This window comes from Myxine glutinosa, chromosome 7 (assembly GCF_964187855.1).
Source record: "Myxine glutinosa chromosome 7, kmMyxGlut1.1, whole genome shotgun sequence".
Classification (NCBI taxonomy): Eukaryota; Metazoa; Chordata; class Myxini; order Myxiniformes; family Myxinidae; genus Myxine; species Myxine glutinosa.
In genome coordinates this window covers 84,767,167-84,786,650 of record NC_136267.1, presented here as the reverse complement: position 1 = coordinate 84,786,650, position 19,484 = coordinate 84,767,167, and the positions used below count along the sequence as shown (strand labels likewise).

General features: G+C 44.5%; 1 protein-coding gene across 3 annotated transcripts in view; it reads left to right on the top strand.

The window, feature by feature from the left end:
• LOC137430769 (collagen alpha-3(VI) chain) overlaps window positions 1–19,484 on the top strand; it is a 205,190-nt gene that overhangs the window by 114,543 nt on the left and 71,163 nt on the right. For all 3 annotated transcript variants that reach the window (XM_078781945.1, XM_078781946.1, XM_078781947.1), the window contains 5 exons: window positions 7,614–7,667; window positions 11,311–11,346; window positions 11,490–11,552; window positions 16,534–16,596; window positions 16,819–16,881. In XM_078781945.1, the coding sequence (XP_078638071.1) occupies window positions 7,614–7,667; window positions 11,311–11,346; window positions 11,490–11,552; window positions 16,534–16,596; window positions 16,819–16,881 (279 nt within the window). The remainder of the gene's footprint in view (window positions 1–7,613; window positions 7,668–11,310; window positions 11,347–11,489; window positions 11,553–16,533; window positions 16,597–16,818; window positions 16,882–19,484) is intronic.

The following is a 19,484-nucleotide window of genomic DNA, read 5'->3' as shown; positions in this document are numbered from 1 at the left end:
CTGTCAAGCCTGTGCAGTCGTGCCAACATCTAAGTACGCCCTTATCCCCACTACTTGGAGATACCTATCTAACTCAATTTTAAAACTATCTACTGTTTTTGCTGTCACTACATTTGCAGGAAGAATTTTCCATGCTTTTATTACTCTCCGAGTGAAAGACCCTTGCCTTATTACCGTATTAACTCTCCTCTTCTTTACTCTGAAACTGTGGCCCCTGGTCCTGCAAGTGTCCATTCTGCTGATAAAGCCATCTGCACTTATTTTATCTATTCAGCAACTTCTTGATTTACACCAGAGTTGCGTTCATGAAGATAGTCATGTAAATGAACAACGTGTAAATTAAAACTAATTTCTCCATAAGAAATAATGCAATAGGCAGAGGATAGGGGGAGTGCTGCCTCAATCCTCATTTTTATTGTCCTATTTTTAACGTCACAGTGGTTTTTTTTAATTTTAATGTTTATGTTTAAGATATAAACAATGAAAAATTGGGGAAAAATACAGCCTACTGTTGCTTTTAATAAATTCTAACAACTAAAAATAGACAATGAAAGAAAGGGGATGTTAACACTCACTATGTTGGCTGCTGCTGATGATGTGTTGTTGTTTCTGGAAGTGGTGGAGGGGAAAGGAGTGGAGGAGTGGAGGAGTTCTAGGGGTGTTGAGAACCTACTGGCATCGTCCTTTGGCTGTTCTTTCCCTTCCTTTTTGATGTCATTCTCAGCACTATTTCTTATTGTTCACAACATAGACTCATTAAGGCCAAGCACATGTCTCATAATCAGCTGTACAATCACCTCTTTCATACCGTTCTAAAACATCCATCTTTACTTCAACAGTGATGGCCCTCCTCTGTCTTTGCTCGCACTACTAACCTTGCTACTTCACAGACGCTTTCCAGTCATGAGAATCCAAGTGATACGTTTATTACAGCGGCACAATTCATGCGCAAAATGAGAAACACATCACTACACTACAACGCTAAGATGGAGGGTTTCTGGAAACCGGGGGAGGGGGAAGGCAATCCTGCCTGCATCCTGCTGTTATTGTGAACACGTTTTCATGTTGTTCAGTGTAAAAATGTAATTGCAGCGTTACTCATGCGCTCGAGTTGCGTAATTCCAATCGCTCACGAATGTAAATTTAAAAATGGTATAAATGACAGGTGCCGCACTATTCCAAAAACACGCCAATAGAAGACGTGTAAAACGCGAGCTTACCGTATCACACATCGTGTTAAACATCTCCATCAACTCGCACTCGCCTCTTTTATAATGTAAATAGGCCTATGTCCTTCAACCATTCCTTGTAGATTAGTCTACCTAGGCCCAGATTCAATCCTACTTGCTCAACATTGTACCCATTCTTAGTTCTATGGCAGTCGTACTGTAAAATGGGGGTAAATAGGGACAGCAAGGTGAATAGGGACACAAACTGAAAAAAAGTTCGGAAACATTTTTCGCTGAAAATTGATAACCATACTGATTTGTTGATATTTTTGGTTGAAAGTGTTCTCTTGTTTTAAAAAAAAGCAACTTATAGTCCCTATTAACCCATATATGGGTTAAATAGGAATAAATAGGATTTTTATGGCTGTCCCTATTCACCCCGTTTTACGGGTGAATAGGGACAGTCACTAATACAAAAAGAAATAATCAAGAAATAGGGACAGTTTGGAGAAACTTTTTATCCCATATTTTTTTTCATTGGCCCCGTGGTTTATATTATGGGTGCATATTATGTGCATCCATCTGAGCTATCAATTTAGCAATAAGTTGGAAACTCAGGATTGTTTCTTGATTATTATTTTTTTTGTATTAGTGACTGTCCCTATTCACCCGTAAAACGGGGTGAATAGGGACAGCCATAAAAATCCTATTTATTCCTATTTAACCCATATATGGGGGTTAATAGGGACTATAAGTTGCTTTTTAAAAAAACAAGAGAACACTTTCAACCCAAATATCAACAAATCAATATGGTTATCAATTTTCAGCGAAAAATGTTTCAAACTTTTTTTCAGTTTGTGTCCCTATTCATCTTGCTGTCCCTATTCCCCCCATTTTTACGGTATATATTTCCTCAGATGTAGCAATCAAAACTGAGAAATTGGTATTCCAGGTGAGGCCTCATTAAATTCCTGTACAGAATTACCACTACCTCTTTTGATTTATAATTAATCCACCTGTAAAAAAAAACCTAAAAACCTTCCCCTTCCCCTCCCCCCCCCCCCCCTAAAGAAAGTAAGGCAACAAATCCTCCCCACATTTCCCTGCTGCCTGGATTTTCCAGGACAGCGTGGCCATGGCGAGTGCCAATCAGTCTCCATGGACCGGCCTACTCTCTCTTGTCTATCTCCTCTCTCTCTCTCTCTCTCTCCCTCTCTCTCTCTCTCTCTCTCTCTCTCTCTCCCTCTAAATCTGTCGTGGCCCTGGCTTCACGAAGGTGGGGGCACACTATCTTTGGATGTGAGGGATCTCTGGGTCGCCCTTGGGAGATCAATCAGCTGTCTCCATGCTGCGGGCCTATTCGAGAGAACACCACCAACAACATAAAACCCCATTAGCTTTACCTATGGCTGCCGAAAGTACTGTGCTGTCTGCTTACCCCCCCCCTCCCCCCCCCCCATATCTATGACCACCCCAGATCCTTCTCCTGTGTCACATGCTCCAAGTTTGCATCATGTAGTCCCTATTTCCATTATTCTTACCTATCCCCAGCCCCTTACATTTCCATATCTTGAACTGCATCTGCCAATCCTTTCTTCAATCCATTAAAGTATCCAGATTTTACTGAACTAGGGCATGCCCGTACTATATATATATCTAAAATTATATCCCCCCCCTCTATTTACATGAAATGGTTTGGTCCAAAGCGAACGGCTTGCGAGTACGGTGACAATCCCCCCCCTCTATTTACATGGAATGGTTTGGTCCAAAGCGAACGGCTTGCGAGTACGGTGACAATCCCCCCCCTCTATGTACATGAAATGGTTTGGTCCAAAGCGAACGGCTTGCGGAGTTTGGTAAAGAAATCGCCATAGCGTGCACAAACGCGCAGGAAAGCGAAAGAATCGCAAATTAGTTTTAATTAGTTTTAAAACATAGTTTAACGCCAACATAGTTTGCCAACGTGAAATAAATGAATACGCTCTCAAATGTGCCGTCCGAGGCAGAGTCTGTTCGCCACGTTCGGCACACGTGATAACTCGCTGCTCTCTGATTGGTTGAATCGTTTTTTGGACATAGCTCGGTAACTACTTGTCCGATTAATATGAAACCTTGAAAAGGCACATCCTCGGGTCCCCAGCAATATACCTGGCAAGTTTCAAGTATATCGGACCCGTGGTTGTCGAGAAACAGCGGTCACAGACAAACACACAGACATACACACATACACACACACAGAGATTACTGGAATTATAGATAGATGGTCACACTTCCCTCCCTCCCCCCACACCCCTCTGATTCCCCTACCCAGATGTCTGCCTTACTTCCAGGATTAATGTCATCCTCAATTTTTGAAAGCCTACTCTTGACTCCACTGTCCAAATCATTGATGTAAATTAAGAATACTAGGGCATGCCCGTACTATATATATGCCCGTACTATATATCTATCTAAAATTATATCCCCCCCCCCTCTATTTACATGAAATGGTTTGGTCCATTCGCAACGCCAAAGCGAACGGCGAACGGCTTGCGAGTACAGTGACAATCCCCCCCCTCTATTTACATGAAATGGTTTCGTCCATTCGCAACGACCACAGAACCCCCCCCTCTATTTACATGGAATGGTTTGGTCCATTCGCAACGCCGGCACACGCGATCGTTCGCTGCTCTCTGATTGGTTGAATCGTTTTTTGGACATAGCTCGGTAAGTAATTGTCCGATTAATATGAAACCTTGAAAAGGCACATCCTCGGGTCCCCAGCAATATACCTGGCAAGTTAAAAGTATATCGGACCCGTGGTTGTCGAGAAACAGCGGTCACAGACAAACAGACGTACAAACGTACAGACAGAGATTACTGGAATTATAGATAGATTAACGGTCCTGGAACTGATCCCTCAGGTATCCCACAACTTCCATCCTTCCAGCCAGATATACTCCCGTTCATAGTCACTCTTTACTTCCTATCCCTAAGCCAGTTTCCAATCCAGTTTTCCACTCTACCAGCCAATCCACATGCCCTCATCTTAGCCAACAACCTTCAATGTGGTACCTTATCAAATGCTTTTTGAAAGTCTGAGAATGAAAGTCAAGATAAATTACATCCACAGCATTCTCCTTGTCCAGTGTCCACCCAGTCAGAAACTGCCTCATTGAACTCCAATGTACTTGTTAAACATGAACTCCGTTTAATGAATCCGTTCTGACTACCTTTAATTAGTTTGAAGTTATTCAAATAGTTCCCTATCTGTTCCTTAATTAACGTCTACAACATGTTCCATACAAATGAAGTCAAACTAGCAGGTCTAGTTTCCTCAATTATTTTCTGGATCCTTTCTTACATAAGTGTCACATTTGCTACTCTTCAATATTCTGGAGATGTCACGAATCTAACGTAGTTGTTTAAGATATTGGTTAACATAATGCTTCTAAGGTGGATCAGACTCGGCAACGGTTGCTAGAGTGAGATGTGCATGGAAGAAGTTTCTGGAACTGAGTGGCGTGCTGATGAGGAGGGGAGTGTCGTTGAAGCTGAAGGGAAAGGTGTATGCTGCATGTGTGAGAAGTGTTATGATTTATGGGAGCGAGACATGGGTAATGAACGTAGAGCAGCAACGAAGGCTGGAAAGGGTGGAAATGCGAATGGTTCGGTGGATGTGTGGAGTGTCGTTGAGAGAGAGGAAGACAAATGATGAATTGCGAAAGATTATGGGAATAGAGCCTGTGATGGATGCTGTTAAGAGGAACAGGTTGAGATGGTTTGGTCATGTGTTGAGGAAGGATGAAAGTGACTGGTTGAGAAGAGTGATGGAAATGAATGTAGAAGGAAGTAGAGGATGGGGAAGACCGAGAAAGACTTGGCTAAAGATGGTGGAAGAAGAAATGCGGGCAAGGGGGTTAACAAGGGGAGATGCAGAAAATAGGGCAAAATGGAGAAGATTGTCATGGGGACCGCAAGGCTAACCCCCGCTCTAGCAGGGAAAATGGCCTTAAAATGCATGTTGTTGTTTGTTGCATAATGCTTCACTGCTCTGTCATTTCCCTCAATATGCTTAGATGCACATGTTACCTGGCCCCGGAGCTTCATCATTCATTCTTCCGAGCTGTTTCTTTACTTCCTACTTGGATCTCCTCTAAAAGCTCTTGCTCACCTCGAGATAGATACTCTAAGCTATTGGAAGTTCCCCTGACTGTTCTTGTGTAAATGTAGAAGCATTTAAAAAAACCTGCCCTCTCACCCTCATCATCCTCCAAATGCTCGGTGTTATTCCTCAAGGGCCCCCACTTCTGTCTTACTTTTGTCAATGTACAATCACATTTTCTCTTGCATACTTAAAGAAGTTTAATTTTACCTCCACAACTTAAGGTGGATAGAGGTTATCTTTTCACGTCTATTTGTCTGTCTGTTTGCTGTGAGCAAGAAATTTCAAAAAGTTATGGATGGATTCGGATTAAATTTCGTGGACAGTTTGGGTGTGTGACAAGAACAAAGATTTTGGTGAAGAACAAAGATCTGGATGAGATTTTGGTGAAGATCCAAATCCAGAGCTGGATACTAGATATAAGTGATTCCGCACCATTGAGAGGTCGGGCCAAAAACTATATAGAGCACAATATCTCAAAAAGTCATAGACTGAATTGGTCAAAACCTGGTGCGCAGGTTGAGTGTTTGACAATAACGAATTTGTTCTATTTTGGTGAAGATCCAGATCCTGATACAATCATTCTATAATTTTAAAGTGATTTTTCACCATTGAGAGATAGAACCAAAAAGCACGATATTTCAAAATGTTATGGATGGGTAATGACAAAACCTGGTGGTCCATGCTCACAGACAAACTAACAGGTAGACGGATAAACAGGGGTAAAAGCATAACTTCCGTCCATATTCGGCGGCGGAGGTAAAGATGGAACACTGCACTACTATCAAATACACGTGGGCCTTTCTCTAAACTGGTTTAAAAGGTAATCTTGGATTCGATCTAGAAAATCATCCTCGGCTTTTCTCTTTCCCCATTCCTGGACCCAATATATGCATGGCAAATTAAAATCCCCCATAATCGATATTCTTCCCTTTCCACAGGCCTTTCTGAATTCCTCATGAACCCATCTCTCCCGTTCCCCTCTCCCGTTCCCCTCTCCCGTTCCCCTCTCCCGTTCCCCTCTCCCGTTCCCCTCTCCCGATCCCCTCTCCCGATCCCCTCTCCCGTTCCCCTCTCCCGTTCCCCTCTCCCGTTCCCCTCTCCCGTTCCCCTCTCATGTTCCCCTCTCCCGTTCCCCTCTCCCGTTCCCCTCTCATGTTCCCCTCTCCCGTTCCCCTCTCCCGTTCCCCTCTCCCGTTCCCCTCTCCCGTTCCCCTATCCCGATCCCCTCTCCCGATCCCCTCTCCCGTTCCCCTCTCCCGTTCCCCTCTCCCGTTCCCCTCTCCCGTTCCCCTCTCCCGTTCCCCTCTCATGTTCCCCCTCTCCCGTTCCCCTCTCCCGTTCCCCTCTCATGTTCCCCTCTCCCGTTCCCCTCTCCCGTTCCCCTCTCCCGTTCCCCTCTCCCGTTCCCCTCTCCCGTTCCCCTCTCATGTTCCCCTCACCCGTTCCCCTCACCCGTTCCCCTCTCCCGTTCCCCTCTCCCGTTCCCCTCTCCCGTTCCCCTCTCCCGTTCCCCTCTCCCGATCCCCTCTCCCGATCCCCTCTCCCGATCCCCTCTCCCGTTCCCCTCTCCCGTTCCCCTCTCCCGTTCCCCTCTCCCGTTCCCCTCTCCCGTTCCCCTCTCCCGTTCCCCTCTCCCGTTCCCCTCTCCCGTTCCCCTCTCCCGTTCCCCTCTCCCGTTCCCCTCTCCAGTTCACCTCTCATGTTCCCCTCTCATGTTCCCCTCTCATGTTCCCCTCTCATGTTCCCCTCACCCGTTCCCCTCTCCCGTTCCCCTCTCCCGTTCCCCTCTCCCGTTCCCCTCTCCCGTTCCCCTCTCATGTTCCCCTCTCATGTTCCCCTCTCATGTTCCCCTCTCATGTTCCCCTCACCCGTTCCCCTCTCCCGTTCCCCTCTCCCGTTCCCCTCTCCCGTTCCCCTCTCCCGTTCCTCTCTCCCGTTCCTCTCTCCCGTTCCTCTCTCCCGTTCCTCTCTCATACCAGGAGATATATGGACACAGCGTACATGTATCTTCCTCTTATTACAGATTGCAACACCCGATGTTATCTCCTATCCTATCACACTTTGCAACGCACTGCTGATTGTGTTTTACCCAGAGTTTTGAAGATCGTGTTTCATGTCCTTAAGTAATCAAGAAACGCTGGTTCCTGGAATGTGTGCGATGTGAAGAAGGTTCAAGAGAGACTAAACATTTTGATGGTGGATGTTTATCGTAATGCGGTGTTGGTTGTGGATGTTTATTTTAATGTGTTGCTGTAAGGTAACATTGCGAGGCATGTTCTATAAACTTTGTGATGCAGGGCAAGCCTGGGAAGCACGGTGGTCTTGGAGGTTCTGGTGAGGAGGGAAACCTGGTGAGTGCACTTTTGTTCTGCCCATACAATGCACCGATTTACCATAGTTTATTATTTTATATGTGTACCATGGTCAGCTATTTTACAACGATTTGCCTTGATTTTGCACTCCATGGATATGTTGTGTTTTCAGGAATGGTAAGGAGAGAATGAGGTGTACAAGGTAATCAGATGATGGTGGGAACAGATCGATCGTTAGAACGGACGATGCAAAATTATTTTAATTTATTTTTTACGAGGAAATGGACATGGACAGATGAAATTCACAAAAAACTGGTTGTAGTTGGGAAGGTCCATATTCAAAAACGTAACCACCGATGTATATATTGCTGCCCTGCAGGCGGTAGGCTGAGGTGTTCCCCATCTGTTCCATATTCAGATCTTCACCAAAATCTAATCTATTTGTCCTGGTCACACACCCAACCGGTCCACCAAGTTTCGTCCAAATCCGTCCATTACTTTTTGAGATATCTAGCTGCCATGTATAGTTTTGGGCCCTATCTCCCAATGGTGAAGAATCACTTAAAAATTTGACTAGCCGGATCTGAATCCGGATCTTCACCAAAATCTAATAATTTCGTCCTTGTCACATACACTACATTTCTGCCAAATTTCGTCCGAATCTGTCCACAACTTTCTGAGATATCTTGTTCACAGACAGACAGACAGACAGACAGACAGACAGACAAACAGACAGGGGTGAAAACATAACCTCCATCCACCTTTGGTGGTGGAGATATATATAGAAAGATCATTTCAATCCTTTTGTATCAAATGCAGTCAACAAATGTGTTGCAAAGCCTCACTCATGAAGGAGTATACATGAGATGTGTAACGTGTGGAGGCATGCTTGTGTGGCCTGCTTCAGCATTCATACATATCACACCACATGTTAGTCATCTTGTTATATACAACAACAACAACATGCATTTTAAAGGCCATTTTCCCTGCTAGAGCGGGGGTTAGCCTTGCGGTCCCCATGACAATCTTCTCCATTTTGCCCTATTTTCTGCATCTCTCCTTGTTAACCCCCTTGCCCGCATTTCTTCTTCCACCATCTTTAGCCAAGTCTTTCTCGGTCTTCCCCATCCTCTACTTCCTTCTACATTCATTTCCATCACTCTTCTCAACCAGTCACTTTCATCCTTCCTCAACACATGACCAGTCACCAGTCACTTGTAAAATCGTGGACAATAACCCTCACAATCAAAGCATTTCAAATCACAATCAAATCACCAGCCTCAACGTTTTCATCATACTCTCTTTAGCAAGTTAATGCTTTGTAATCTGAAATTATTTCACGAGGGTGAGAGTGTAGAGGCATAGAGGCTTAGAGGTGTCAAGATGTAGAGGCGCCGAGGCATACAAGCTTAGAGGCGTCAAGGTGTAGAGGCGCCGAGGCATACAAGTTTAGAGGCGTCAAGGCATAGAGGCGCCGAGGCATGCAAGCTTAGAGGCGTCAAGGCATAAAGGCACCGAGGCATACAGGCTTAGAGGGGTCAAGGTGTAGAGGCGCCGAGGCATACAAGCTTAGAGGCGTCAAGGCATAGAGGCGCCGAGGCATGCAAGCTTAGAGGCGTCAAGGCATAAAGGCACCGAGGCATACAGGCTTAGAGGCGTCAAGGCATAGAGGCGCCGAGGCATGCAAGCTTAGAGGCGTCAAGGCATAGAGGCGCCAAGGCATACAGGCTTAGAGGAGTCAAGGTGTAGAGGCACTGAGGCATACAGGCTTAGAGGGGTCAAGGCGTAGAGGCGCCGAGGCATACAGGCTTAGAGGGGTCAAGGTGTAGAGGCACTGAGGCATACAGGCTTAGAGGTGTCAAGATGTAGAGACGCCGAGGAATCCAGGCTTTGAGGCGCCGAGGCATACAGGCTTAGAGACTTCAAGGCGTAAAGGCACCGAGGCATACAGGCTTAGAGGGGTCAAGGTGTAGAGGCACTGAGGCATACAGGCTTAGAGGTGTCAAGATGTAGAGACGCCGAGGAATCCAGGCTTTGAGGCGCCGAGGCATACAGGCTTAGAGACTTCAAGGCGTAAAGGCACCAAGGCATACAGGCTTAGAGGGGTCAAGGTGTAGAGGCACTGAGGCATACAGGCTTAGAGGTGTCAAGATGTAGAGACGCCGAGGAATCCAGGCTTTGAGGCGCCGAGGCATACAGGCTTAGAGACTTCAAGGCGTAAAGGCACCGAGGCATACAGGCTTAGAGGCGTCAAGGCGTAAGGGCACCGAGGCATGCAAGCTTAGAGGCGTCAAGGCATAGAGGCGCCAAGGCATACAGGCTTAGAGACTTCAAGGCGTAAAGGCACCGAGGCATACAGGCTTAGAGGCGTCAAGGCGTAAGGGCACCGAGGCATACAAGCATGAAGGTTGAGCAATGGAGAGGTATAGAGGAAAAGAGGCACTGAGGGGCATAGAAGCTTTGAGGGGCGTATAGGTTTAGAGGGGTACAGTTGTTGAGATGCTGAGAATGTGAAAGAGCTCTGGTCAAAAATCCCATAGAAAACCAAGAGGACAAATCCCATAAAAATCTGAGAGGGAATTGGACCAGTAGGATCTACTGCTTTCAATAAGGAAAGTGAAATACTGGAACCACCTTTAGAGGCCATTTTTCCCAGCAGAGCAGGGGTTGGCCTTTTTCGGGCACCATGGTCCCCTTTTTTGAGGCAATGTTTTACGGCCGGATGCCCTTCCTGCCGCCAACCCTGTTAGTCAGCAAAGTGAAACACTGGACCAGTACAAAATACCAATAAAAATCCAGAAGGGCAATGGGATCCAGCCAGTAGGAGACCAATAAAATACCAACATATAAATAAACAGGACTGAAAAGAACATATTGACACATGTGGGAAAATTACATGCCAAGATTGGGAATTTAACTCAGGTGCCCTGGCTACAAAATATAATTAAAGTATTTTGCTTGGTCTATGGGTTTTCTGACCAGTTATCTCTAATGGGTTACAGTCACGTGAAAAAGTAAGTACACCCCATGTAATGTTTTGACTTTTTCAACATATTTCAACATACAGCTATTTGATCTTCATTTCAACAATATTGATAGATAAAGGTGATATAATATAACAAATATCATGAAACATTTACATTTTGTAGTCCATTGTATAATTTAAATAAACATAAATGCAAATTTCGCATGTGGAAAAAGTAAGTGCACCGTATGAAAAATGGAGCTCCGTGGGGCTAGACACATGACATTGGCCTAACCAAATACCGAAACCCCTGTCAGATTCCACCGAACCCCTCGGATCGATGTAGCTTGAACTCGATTACCCCCTAAAAAGACATCTTTTTCGGGCGTGGCTCCGCCCACAATGGGCGCAATACGCCCACTCTATTCAGGACACAACTAGATCATGATATCAACCTCCCACCCAAGTTTCATCAAGATCGGATGATATCATCGGGTAGTTATGCTGCTAACAGACAGACACACACACCGACACACACACACAGACGCACAACCATGACGAATATAGTGGTCACTTGATAACTCGTAAACCAATACATCTTTCCAAATTGGTGTAAAGAGCATGAGCTTATTTTATTTATCTAATTTCTAACAAAGAAAAATATTATCCAGAACATTTTGCTTTTTACAAGTCAGTATTGTGTTGTGCTGCTTGCAGGGAATCAATGGTCCTCGGGGAAGCCCAGGTGCAAAGGTAATGTTTCTACTAATTTGTGTCTCTTTATGACACGGCACATTTGAATTGGACAAAGGCGAAAAATGTTGGTAATTGATCAGTGATATCTGTGTGGGTACCTGTAAGGAGCACGTGCCAACAGGTGTCCGTCTCTCTTGCAGGGTGAATCTGGGACAGAAGGAGAACCGGGAGTTACCGGCGAACCTGGAGTGCAAGGTTCACAGGTGATCCAGGAACTTTTAATTGTACACCAACACGGAGACGACACAGAAATACGGCTATGAGAAACTTTACTCTAGGAAGTGGCAATAAGTTTGTTTCTCAAGGAAACCAAATCACACTTTACTTTAAACGGTTCCGCTCAAAACTATTGGCTGGAAATGTCAAGGAATGATGGATTATGGGAAAAAAGAAATACACATTGAAGGGATTTATAATGACTGCACTCTTCCAATAGTTGTCGCCATTTGTTCCAGTTGGTGTTTGAGACTCTTCATTCCATTGGCTCAAAGCCTTGCTACACACAAAGTGAAATCGCATTTTCCACAGGCATTGAGATTTTCACACATATGATCATATGCGACACATTAAACTTTTCAGTTTCTCATCGGATTATTTATATAATAATAATAATAAAAACGATGATATCATGTGATTACTTCAGCAGGAGCTGCCGGAGATCTCCGATGCTTATTTTAAGCTTGAGAGCAACTGCCATTTGCTAGAATCCTGCAATGCTCCAAATACCAGTCTCTCCATGGTAGAGCAGAAGGAAACCACACACTGTCATGGAGGAGCTTGAAATGACCAATGGGAGTGGTTAAGATGACGAACCCGTGAAATGTTCTCAAAGTTAGAAACAAGGATTCAAAGCATTCTCTGTAACTTGCATAAGCACCGTCGTAGTGTAAATCGTGTGCTGCAAAATGGACCTTTAAAACTAATTTAGTAATGCATGATATTCGTACATGGAGGTGCTGTGGTTGTGACTTCCATGTCTACCCACCTCCTGCTAAAGTACCTGCTCCCCAGTGTACATGGTGTCAGGCCTGAGGTCACCACATGACCAAATGTATGTGGACACCCAAACATCACACATCTCATTCTAAAATCATGGGCATTAGTATGGAGTTGGTCCCCCCTTTGCTTCTATAACAGCCTCCACTCTTCTGGGAAGGCTTTCCATAGATGTTGGAACATTGCTGCGGGGATTTGCTTCCATTCAGCCACAAGAGCATTAGTGAGGTGGGGCACTGATGTTGGGAGATTAGGCCTGGCTCGCAGTCGGCGTTCCAATTCATCCCAAAGGTGTTCAATGGGGTTGAGGTCAGGGCTCTGTGCAGGCCAGTCAAGTTCTTCCACACCGATCTCGACAAACCATTTCTGTATGGACCTCGTTTGTGCACGGGGGCATTGTAATGCTGAAACAGGAAAGGGCCTTTCCCAAACTGTTGCCACAAAGTTGGAAGCACACAATCATCTAGAATGTCATTGTATGCTTTAGCGTTAAGATTTCCCTTCATTGGAACTAAGGGGCCCAGCCCGAACCATGAAAAACAGCCCCAGACCATTATTCCTCCTCCACCAAACTTTACAGTTGGCACTATACATTCGGGCAGGTAGCGTTCTCCTGCCATCCGCCAAACCCAGATTCATCTGTCAGACTGCCAGATGGTGGAGCGTGATTCATCACTCCAGAGAACGCGTTTCCACTGCTACAGAGTCCAATGGCAGTGAGCTTTACACCACTCCAGCCAACGCTTGGCATTGCGCATGATGATCTTAGGCTTGTGTGCGACTGCTCTGCCATGGAAACCAATTTCATGAATCTCCTGACGAACATTTGTTGTGCTGACGTTGCTTCCAGAGGCAGTTTGGAACTCGGTCATGAGTGTTGCAACCGAGGACAGACGCTTTTACGCGCTACGTGCTTCAGCACTCAGCGGTCGCGTTCTGTTAGCTTGTGTGGCCTACCACTTCGTGGCTGAGCTGTTGTTGCTCCTCGACGTTTCCACTTCGCAATAACAGCACTTAAAGTTGACCGTGGCAGCTCTAGCAGGGCAGAAATTTAACGAACTGACTTGTTGGAAAGGTGGCATTCAATGACGGTGCCACGTTGAGTCACTGAGCTCTTCAGTATGGCCCATTCTACTGACAATGTTTGTCTATGGAGATTGCATGGCTGTGTGCTTTATTATACATACCTGTCAGCAATGGGTGAGGCTGAAACAGCCAAATCCACTAATTAGAAGGGGTGTCCGCATACTTTTGGTCATGTAGTGTATAATGGCATGGCCTCAAGTACCTTGAAATCATTAGTTTTGTTTCATCGAATTAACTCAAATTGGAACTCCACATTGCTAATGATTAAGTGCTAGACGTGTCACGAAGCACGAAATCTGGTCACTGTGCAAATTCCAAAGCAATGGCCATGATTGGTATTGCACCTGATGAAGATGTAGCAACTGAGGCTTCATCTTATCCACTGTAAACTTCTTCTATCACATTATCATTAACACCTTTTCTATCACATACAAGGTATTCGTACTTTGGGTGATTGGGTGTGATGGGAATTTTTTTTGTGGAACTGTTAAGAGTAGTTCTGATTTTTCAAGGAAAGACTTGGAAAAATGCACGATTCTCCAGGGGAGATCATGGCTGATGGTGAGGCATAGATATTCAAATAAAATGGATGAAATAACCAAAACTTTCATTGAGGTATGTTAACCGCTATTGGAAGTAAGGAAATCTGACCTTCGTTGGAGCAAAGGAGGGTTCGTGCCCAAAATGTCAGCTTATCCTTGCTTCCCACGGTGGTTAGCATACCTTGATCAACATCCTGTTGATTGCATACATTGTTCTACCTATCCAATGGGTTTTTGTGATTCTATAACTGACACAAGCCTTCATGAGCAAGACTACTGTAGTTATTCATTATACTGTAAGTTGAAGAAACGGAACCTCTTCCAGTGTCTGACCATGGAAATGGGTTGGTTTTTGTTGGACAATATTTCCAGAAGCGACAGGGTGACACAGTGAGATTTTCCAGAATTGAAAGACATGCTCCATTTATCAAACCTGCATAAGATCAGCAGAGAGTGACGTAGCCACTCTATGTCTAGCAGTGGGATTGGTGACGCAATGTGGAATCATCAGCGAAGATTAAGAGTAGGTTTTCCTGAGCATCAGAGAGGTCATCAATGGAGATGAGGAACAACACTGAGCCCAACACACTACCATGTGAAACTCCAGCCACCTCCCACCCCCCAAGCACGGAGAGGAGAGGGTTCCATTGATAACAAAACGCAAACTGCCTGAGTAAAGGAAGTCAGAAATCCAGGAATGAAGGTGGCCCTGTGTGCAACAGGCAGAGAGTTGAGAAGCAGAACAGAATCCCAGACTGTGTCAAATGCCAGAGATATGTCCAAGGAGACGGTCGTGACCTATTGATTGAGATTTAGGTCCCCCAACTATTGCTGATAAAGAAACAGCAGAATGCCAGTGTTAAGTGACCCAGATGGAATCCAAACTGATGGTCAGAGATTAGGCTGTTTGAAAACAGAAAAGACTTGACATCAGGAGTAATGAGGCGTCTATTACTTTGCTTATAATTGGAAGGAAACTTACTGGTTTGTCAATGAGGGGATCAAGTTTTGCACCATTGTTGTGGTCAGGACCGATGTTTGCTGACTTCCAGGTAGAGAGGAGATTTCCAATGGAGGACAAACTGAATAGAGCAGACAGTGAATAAGTGAAAGCAGCAGAGCAAGATTTGAGACCATTGGAACTGATGCCATCTGGGCCACTTTTACTATGGTGCATCTTCCACAAAGCAGGGTCAAGGCTGGATAGAATCTCGGGTAAGAAGGACACAAAGCCCAGTCAGTTGGGATGAGAGATAACATGGGATGCATTGGGTACACGAGATTCAGAGGCAAAAACAGAGTTTAGACGTTCTGTCTTATCTCGGACACAGTCTGCTCGAATGCCATTTTGAGATGAGGGACAGGATGAAGGGGAAGCATTCATGACTTGGAGCATACATGCTACCTTGACTTGGAGAAAGGAGACTAGTTGGAGAGTTCAGCCTTGAGCTTTGCAAGGATGTTTTCTGGCTTGCCTCAGGATGGACACGCACTTGTTGCGAGCCTTAAGGAATAAACCAAAGTTACCCTCATTCAGGTTAGCTTTCCATGTTGAGAAAATAAGCTGCTTGACTGCAATGTCCTCACCACAGGATTCAGTGTATGAGAGTCTTGAGGATGTATAGGAAAGACATAGTCTAAAAGGGCTAAACTAGTGCCTGAGAAAAAGTAGGCCCAATCATTTTGTGAGAGGGCAGATTGAAGTCCCTGCCAATTGGCCTGAGCAAACAGGTATATTCTGCCTTGTTGAGGTTGCTCAGTTACAATAGTCAGAGATGTATTGGCCCTGACAAGGAAATGATCAGAAGAGATGCTATGGGTAGGAGAGAAACAAAACAGATGGAAAATGGTCATTATTTGGTCCAGGAGGGAGGATGTACCAGTAATAGGAATCCAGGAGAGGAAGTTTACAGATTCATTCAACCGCAGAGCCGCAGAAGACCTTTTGTTGCAATGCCATGACTTGTTGCTGAGCCAAACACCAAACCAGCTGGCATGGTGACAGTTGAGATCGCTGCAGATGAGAAACAGAGAGTTGGAATGGGTGATTGCATTTTAACCATGTTATCATTAGGCAGATGGCATACCACACAGAAAACATTAGATGGTTGCGGAGAGGTTTACAGAGCAAAAGGTATTCCAGAGGGTTAGGAGGGGTTAGTGCAGCCAATGGACAATGAGGAATGGAGTTGTTGATGTAAAGATCAGCACCCCTTCTGGAATAGAGGAGGGGCCTTTTGAACATGGGGGAATATCCAGGGCGAGAGACCTAAGAATTGGAGAAATATTGTAAGAATGTTTCTGTTAAACATACAATGTCTGTAGGTGCTACAGTAACTGCAATGGATAGATTGGTACTTTTAGAATAGAGACCTTGAATATTGGTGAACTACATTGTGAAGTTGCAGGTGAGGGGGGGATTATGAGCTGGCGGGAGCTGCTGGTAACATGGAGGAGGCTAAATGCTGTCTTACATACTTCCTCCAGGAGTTGTTATCTTGGTTAACTTAAGGAGGGTGTTGTGTCTGTCTCTCTCTGTCTTTTGTATTTTCACTTCCAGGGAGTTCAAGGGCAACCAGGCAAAGAAGGCAGACCAGGAGAGCCAGGAATGCGGGGACCCGTGGTACTGCGCCTGAACACCCATACACTCCAGAAGCACCTCACATATACATTCAACAATGAGCCAACAGCACGCTGTTTGTAACCTGCTCTTGAGATGCAAACCTTTGTCACCTGTTTTGATGTCCTGCATATTGCTCTTATATGCAGCACCACTCTAACATCACTGTAAAATCAACATCACTCTCGCAGACCCATGCAATCGGTGCTTCATTGTTGCCTCCAGGGTAAGTTTGGCCGAAAGGGGAAAAGTGGCGGTGAAGGGCAGCTCGGATCCAGAGGTCCAAAGGTATGACAAAAGACATCAATCTTTCCATCCCAGGAAACATCTTATAAATACTCCACATGGGAACATGATATAGCATTGTCTGAGGTTTTTTTTGCTTCATTGTGTTTATTGCCTTTGTGATGCACTGCAAGTTGTTTTACGCATTCGTGGTTCTACCGAGTCATACCAACTTAGAAACCACCAAGCGATGGCGTTTGGTCTCTTCAGCTTGGAGTCTATTCTGAGTTGAGTGAAATCAAATGCGGAATATTAAATGAGGATTTTCTTTCAAGATCACTGAGCTTATTGAACGTGTGACATCATGTAATAAATAACACAGGATAGACTCCTGATTGTCACGTGTTTGAACGTCCAGAGAAGAGACTACCAAGAAGTGTCAAAGTTTCACTTGAACAAGGGGTTCTGCAGGGTGTCACCCCATCGAAACGATGAACGTACTGTAGTCCGTAGTGCACCCTTTCTAGTAAAGGAAGCAAACATCCTGCCTGTAATCTAAGCCATCCTTCCAGATGTGTTATTATGATAATGATAGTTGTTCCTCTTTTGTGCCTTTATATTATCTCGGCCTACATGTATTTTTGTGACTTTCTTTTGAGATGAACTGTTATCCACCGCAACCATTCCTCGTAAACTGTTCCACAAAGTAAATGATCTTATTTCTCAACCTCCTATCTCTTTTTTTAAATCTCCTTTCTTTCTTGTTTTTATGTTTAAAACTGTCACCTTATCCTGTCTTTCCATCAAATCAAACACTTGAATCAAATTTATTTCTCTTTTGTGAAATTAAATTCTTCAATTACACCACTCCACTTTGGAACCATCTACATATTGGTGCACAATTTACAAAAAAGCCAATTTGTGATTTTCCCCACCCTCATCCCAAATATTCCCCAAACAACCCTCTTCACTCCCATCCCCCCTGGTTAAACTTCCAAAATCCAGGCTGTCATTTACACCTCTTTTATTTTATATGGTACCACGCTTCCCCCTTTTATGGAACCACATTTCTGAGGCTTTTTCGATGACACGATGTCATTTATGGAACCACATTCCTGATTTCTGTTGAGGCACCTTCATTCGCTCAGGAAGGAGTACAATCCTGGACAGATCACCACTCGAATGGCTTATTCCTCCAATAAGCTACTACGGTACTCATTTCTGCGACCTCGGAAGGATGACGGGCTGAGTCAACCCACCATATGTTACTTCAATGGCACACCAGCGGCTGAAACTCAAGACCCAAGATCTAAAGCCAGCCACCTTAACCGTTAAGCCAACACCAGACATTTATTGTGTCGATTAACCTCTCCTAGTCCAACCATCTTGCTTGCTAGTTTCATTCCCTCCTCCCTTTGATCTTATCCTGTTTGTTCATTCCCTTAATTCATGCTTGTCTCACTGGCAGTTATTCCTTGCTCTTCCATGAGTCTTGCTCCTGCAAAGAAAAAAAAAACCAAAAAACTCTTTACACCTTTCCGCTCACAACCTCCTCTCCCTTTTATTTCTGATGTCCTCTTCACCTTCTCTTCATAAATTCATTTTTCACAATTGATTTCCATCTCCATCCACCCCATTCTTCACTTCCTGTTTATGTTAAACTAGGCGTGCCTACCTCGTCGCTTTGCCATTGGGTTTAATCAAAATATACAGCATGTTGTATGGGGTGGCCCTCTTTGATGTAGTCGCCCCTGTTCGTTATCACCCAATAACTATTTGTGCCAAATTCTAGCTTATTTCGGTAACATTTGGAGGTTGCGCCATAAGTGGACTTTTTTTTTCGAATCAACCATCTGTTGAAAGATGTTGCCTTGTGCACAGCCACGCTTCCTGTACATTTTCGTTTTGTTTGAAGCAAATGGGCCGATAACTATTGACACAAGGCTAAAACACTGACCACATCCCCCGTAAACAATGCTTGCGATCCAAATTTGAGGAAAAAATAGATTGTACAAAAAACCCATAATCTGGTGCGACCTCTAAATTAGCTCTGATGTCGGTGCTTTTTGGGTTGTAGAGTCATCTGCTGTCGTGGAACAAGGGCACGTACAACCAACAGAGGAATTTTGATTTATATTTTAAATTTTACTTGAGAACGGCTGAAGTGATCCAATTCAAACTTGGTGCAGGTATGTATAATGAGGTAAAGATGAACTGATTAGATTTTGGGGTCACAAGGTCAAAGGTCAGAGGTCATGTTCGGTAAAAATCCTGTTACCACAATAACTTGTGAACCAGTGATGGGATTTTGACCAAAGTTGGTACAAGTATGTATTATGATGCAAGGATGAACTGATTTGATTTTTGGGTCAGGAGGTCAAAATTCGAAGTCTGTAATAGGTTTATAATTTGAGAACGGCTGAAGGGATTTAATTCAAACTTGGTACAGGCATGTATAATGATGTAAAGATCAACTGATTCGATTTTGGGGTCAAGAGGTCAAATACCAAATGCCAGACTTCCCGTCAGGTAAAACTTCTGTTACCGAGCTAACTTGTGAACCAGTTATGGGCTTTTCAACAAACTTGTTATAATTATATATTATGATGCAAAGATAAACTGATTCGATTTAGGGTCAAGAGCTCAATGATCAGAGGTCAATTTAA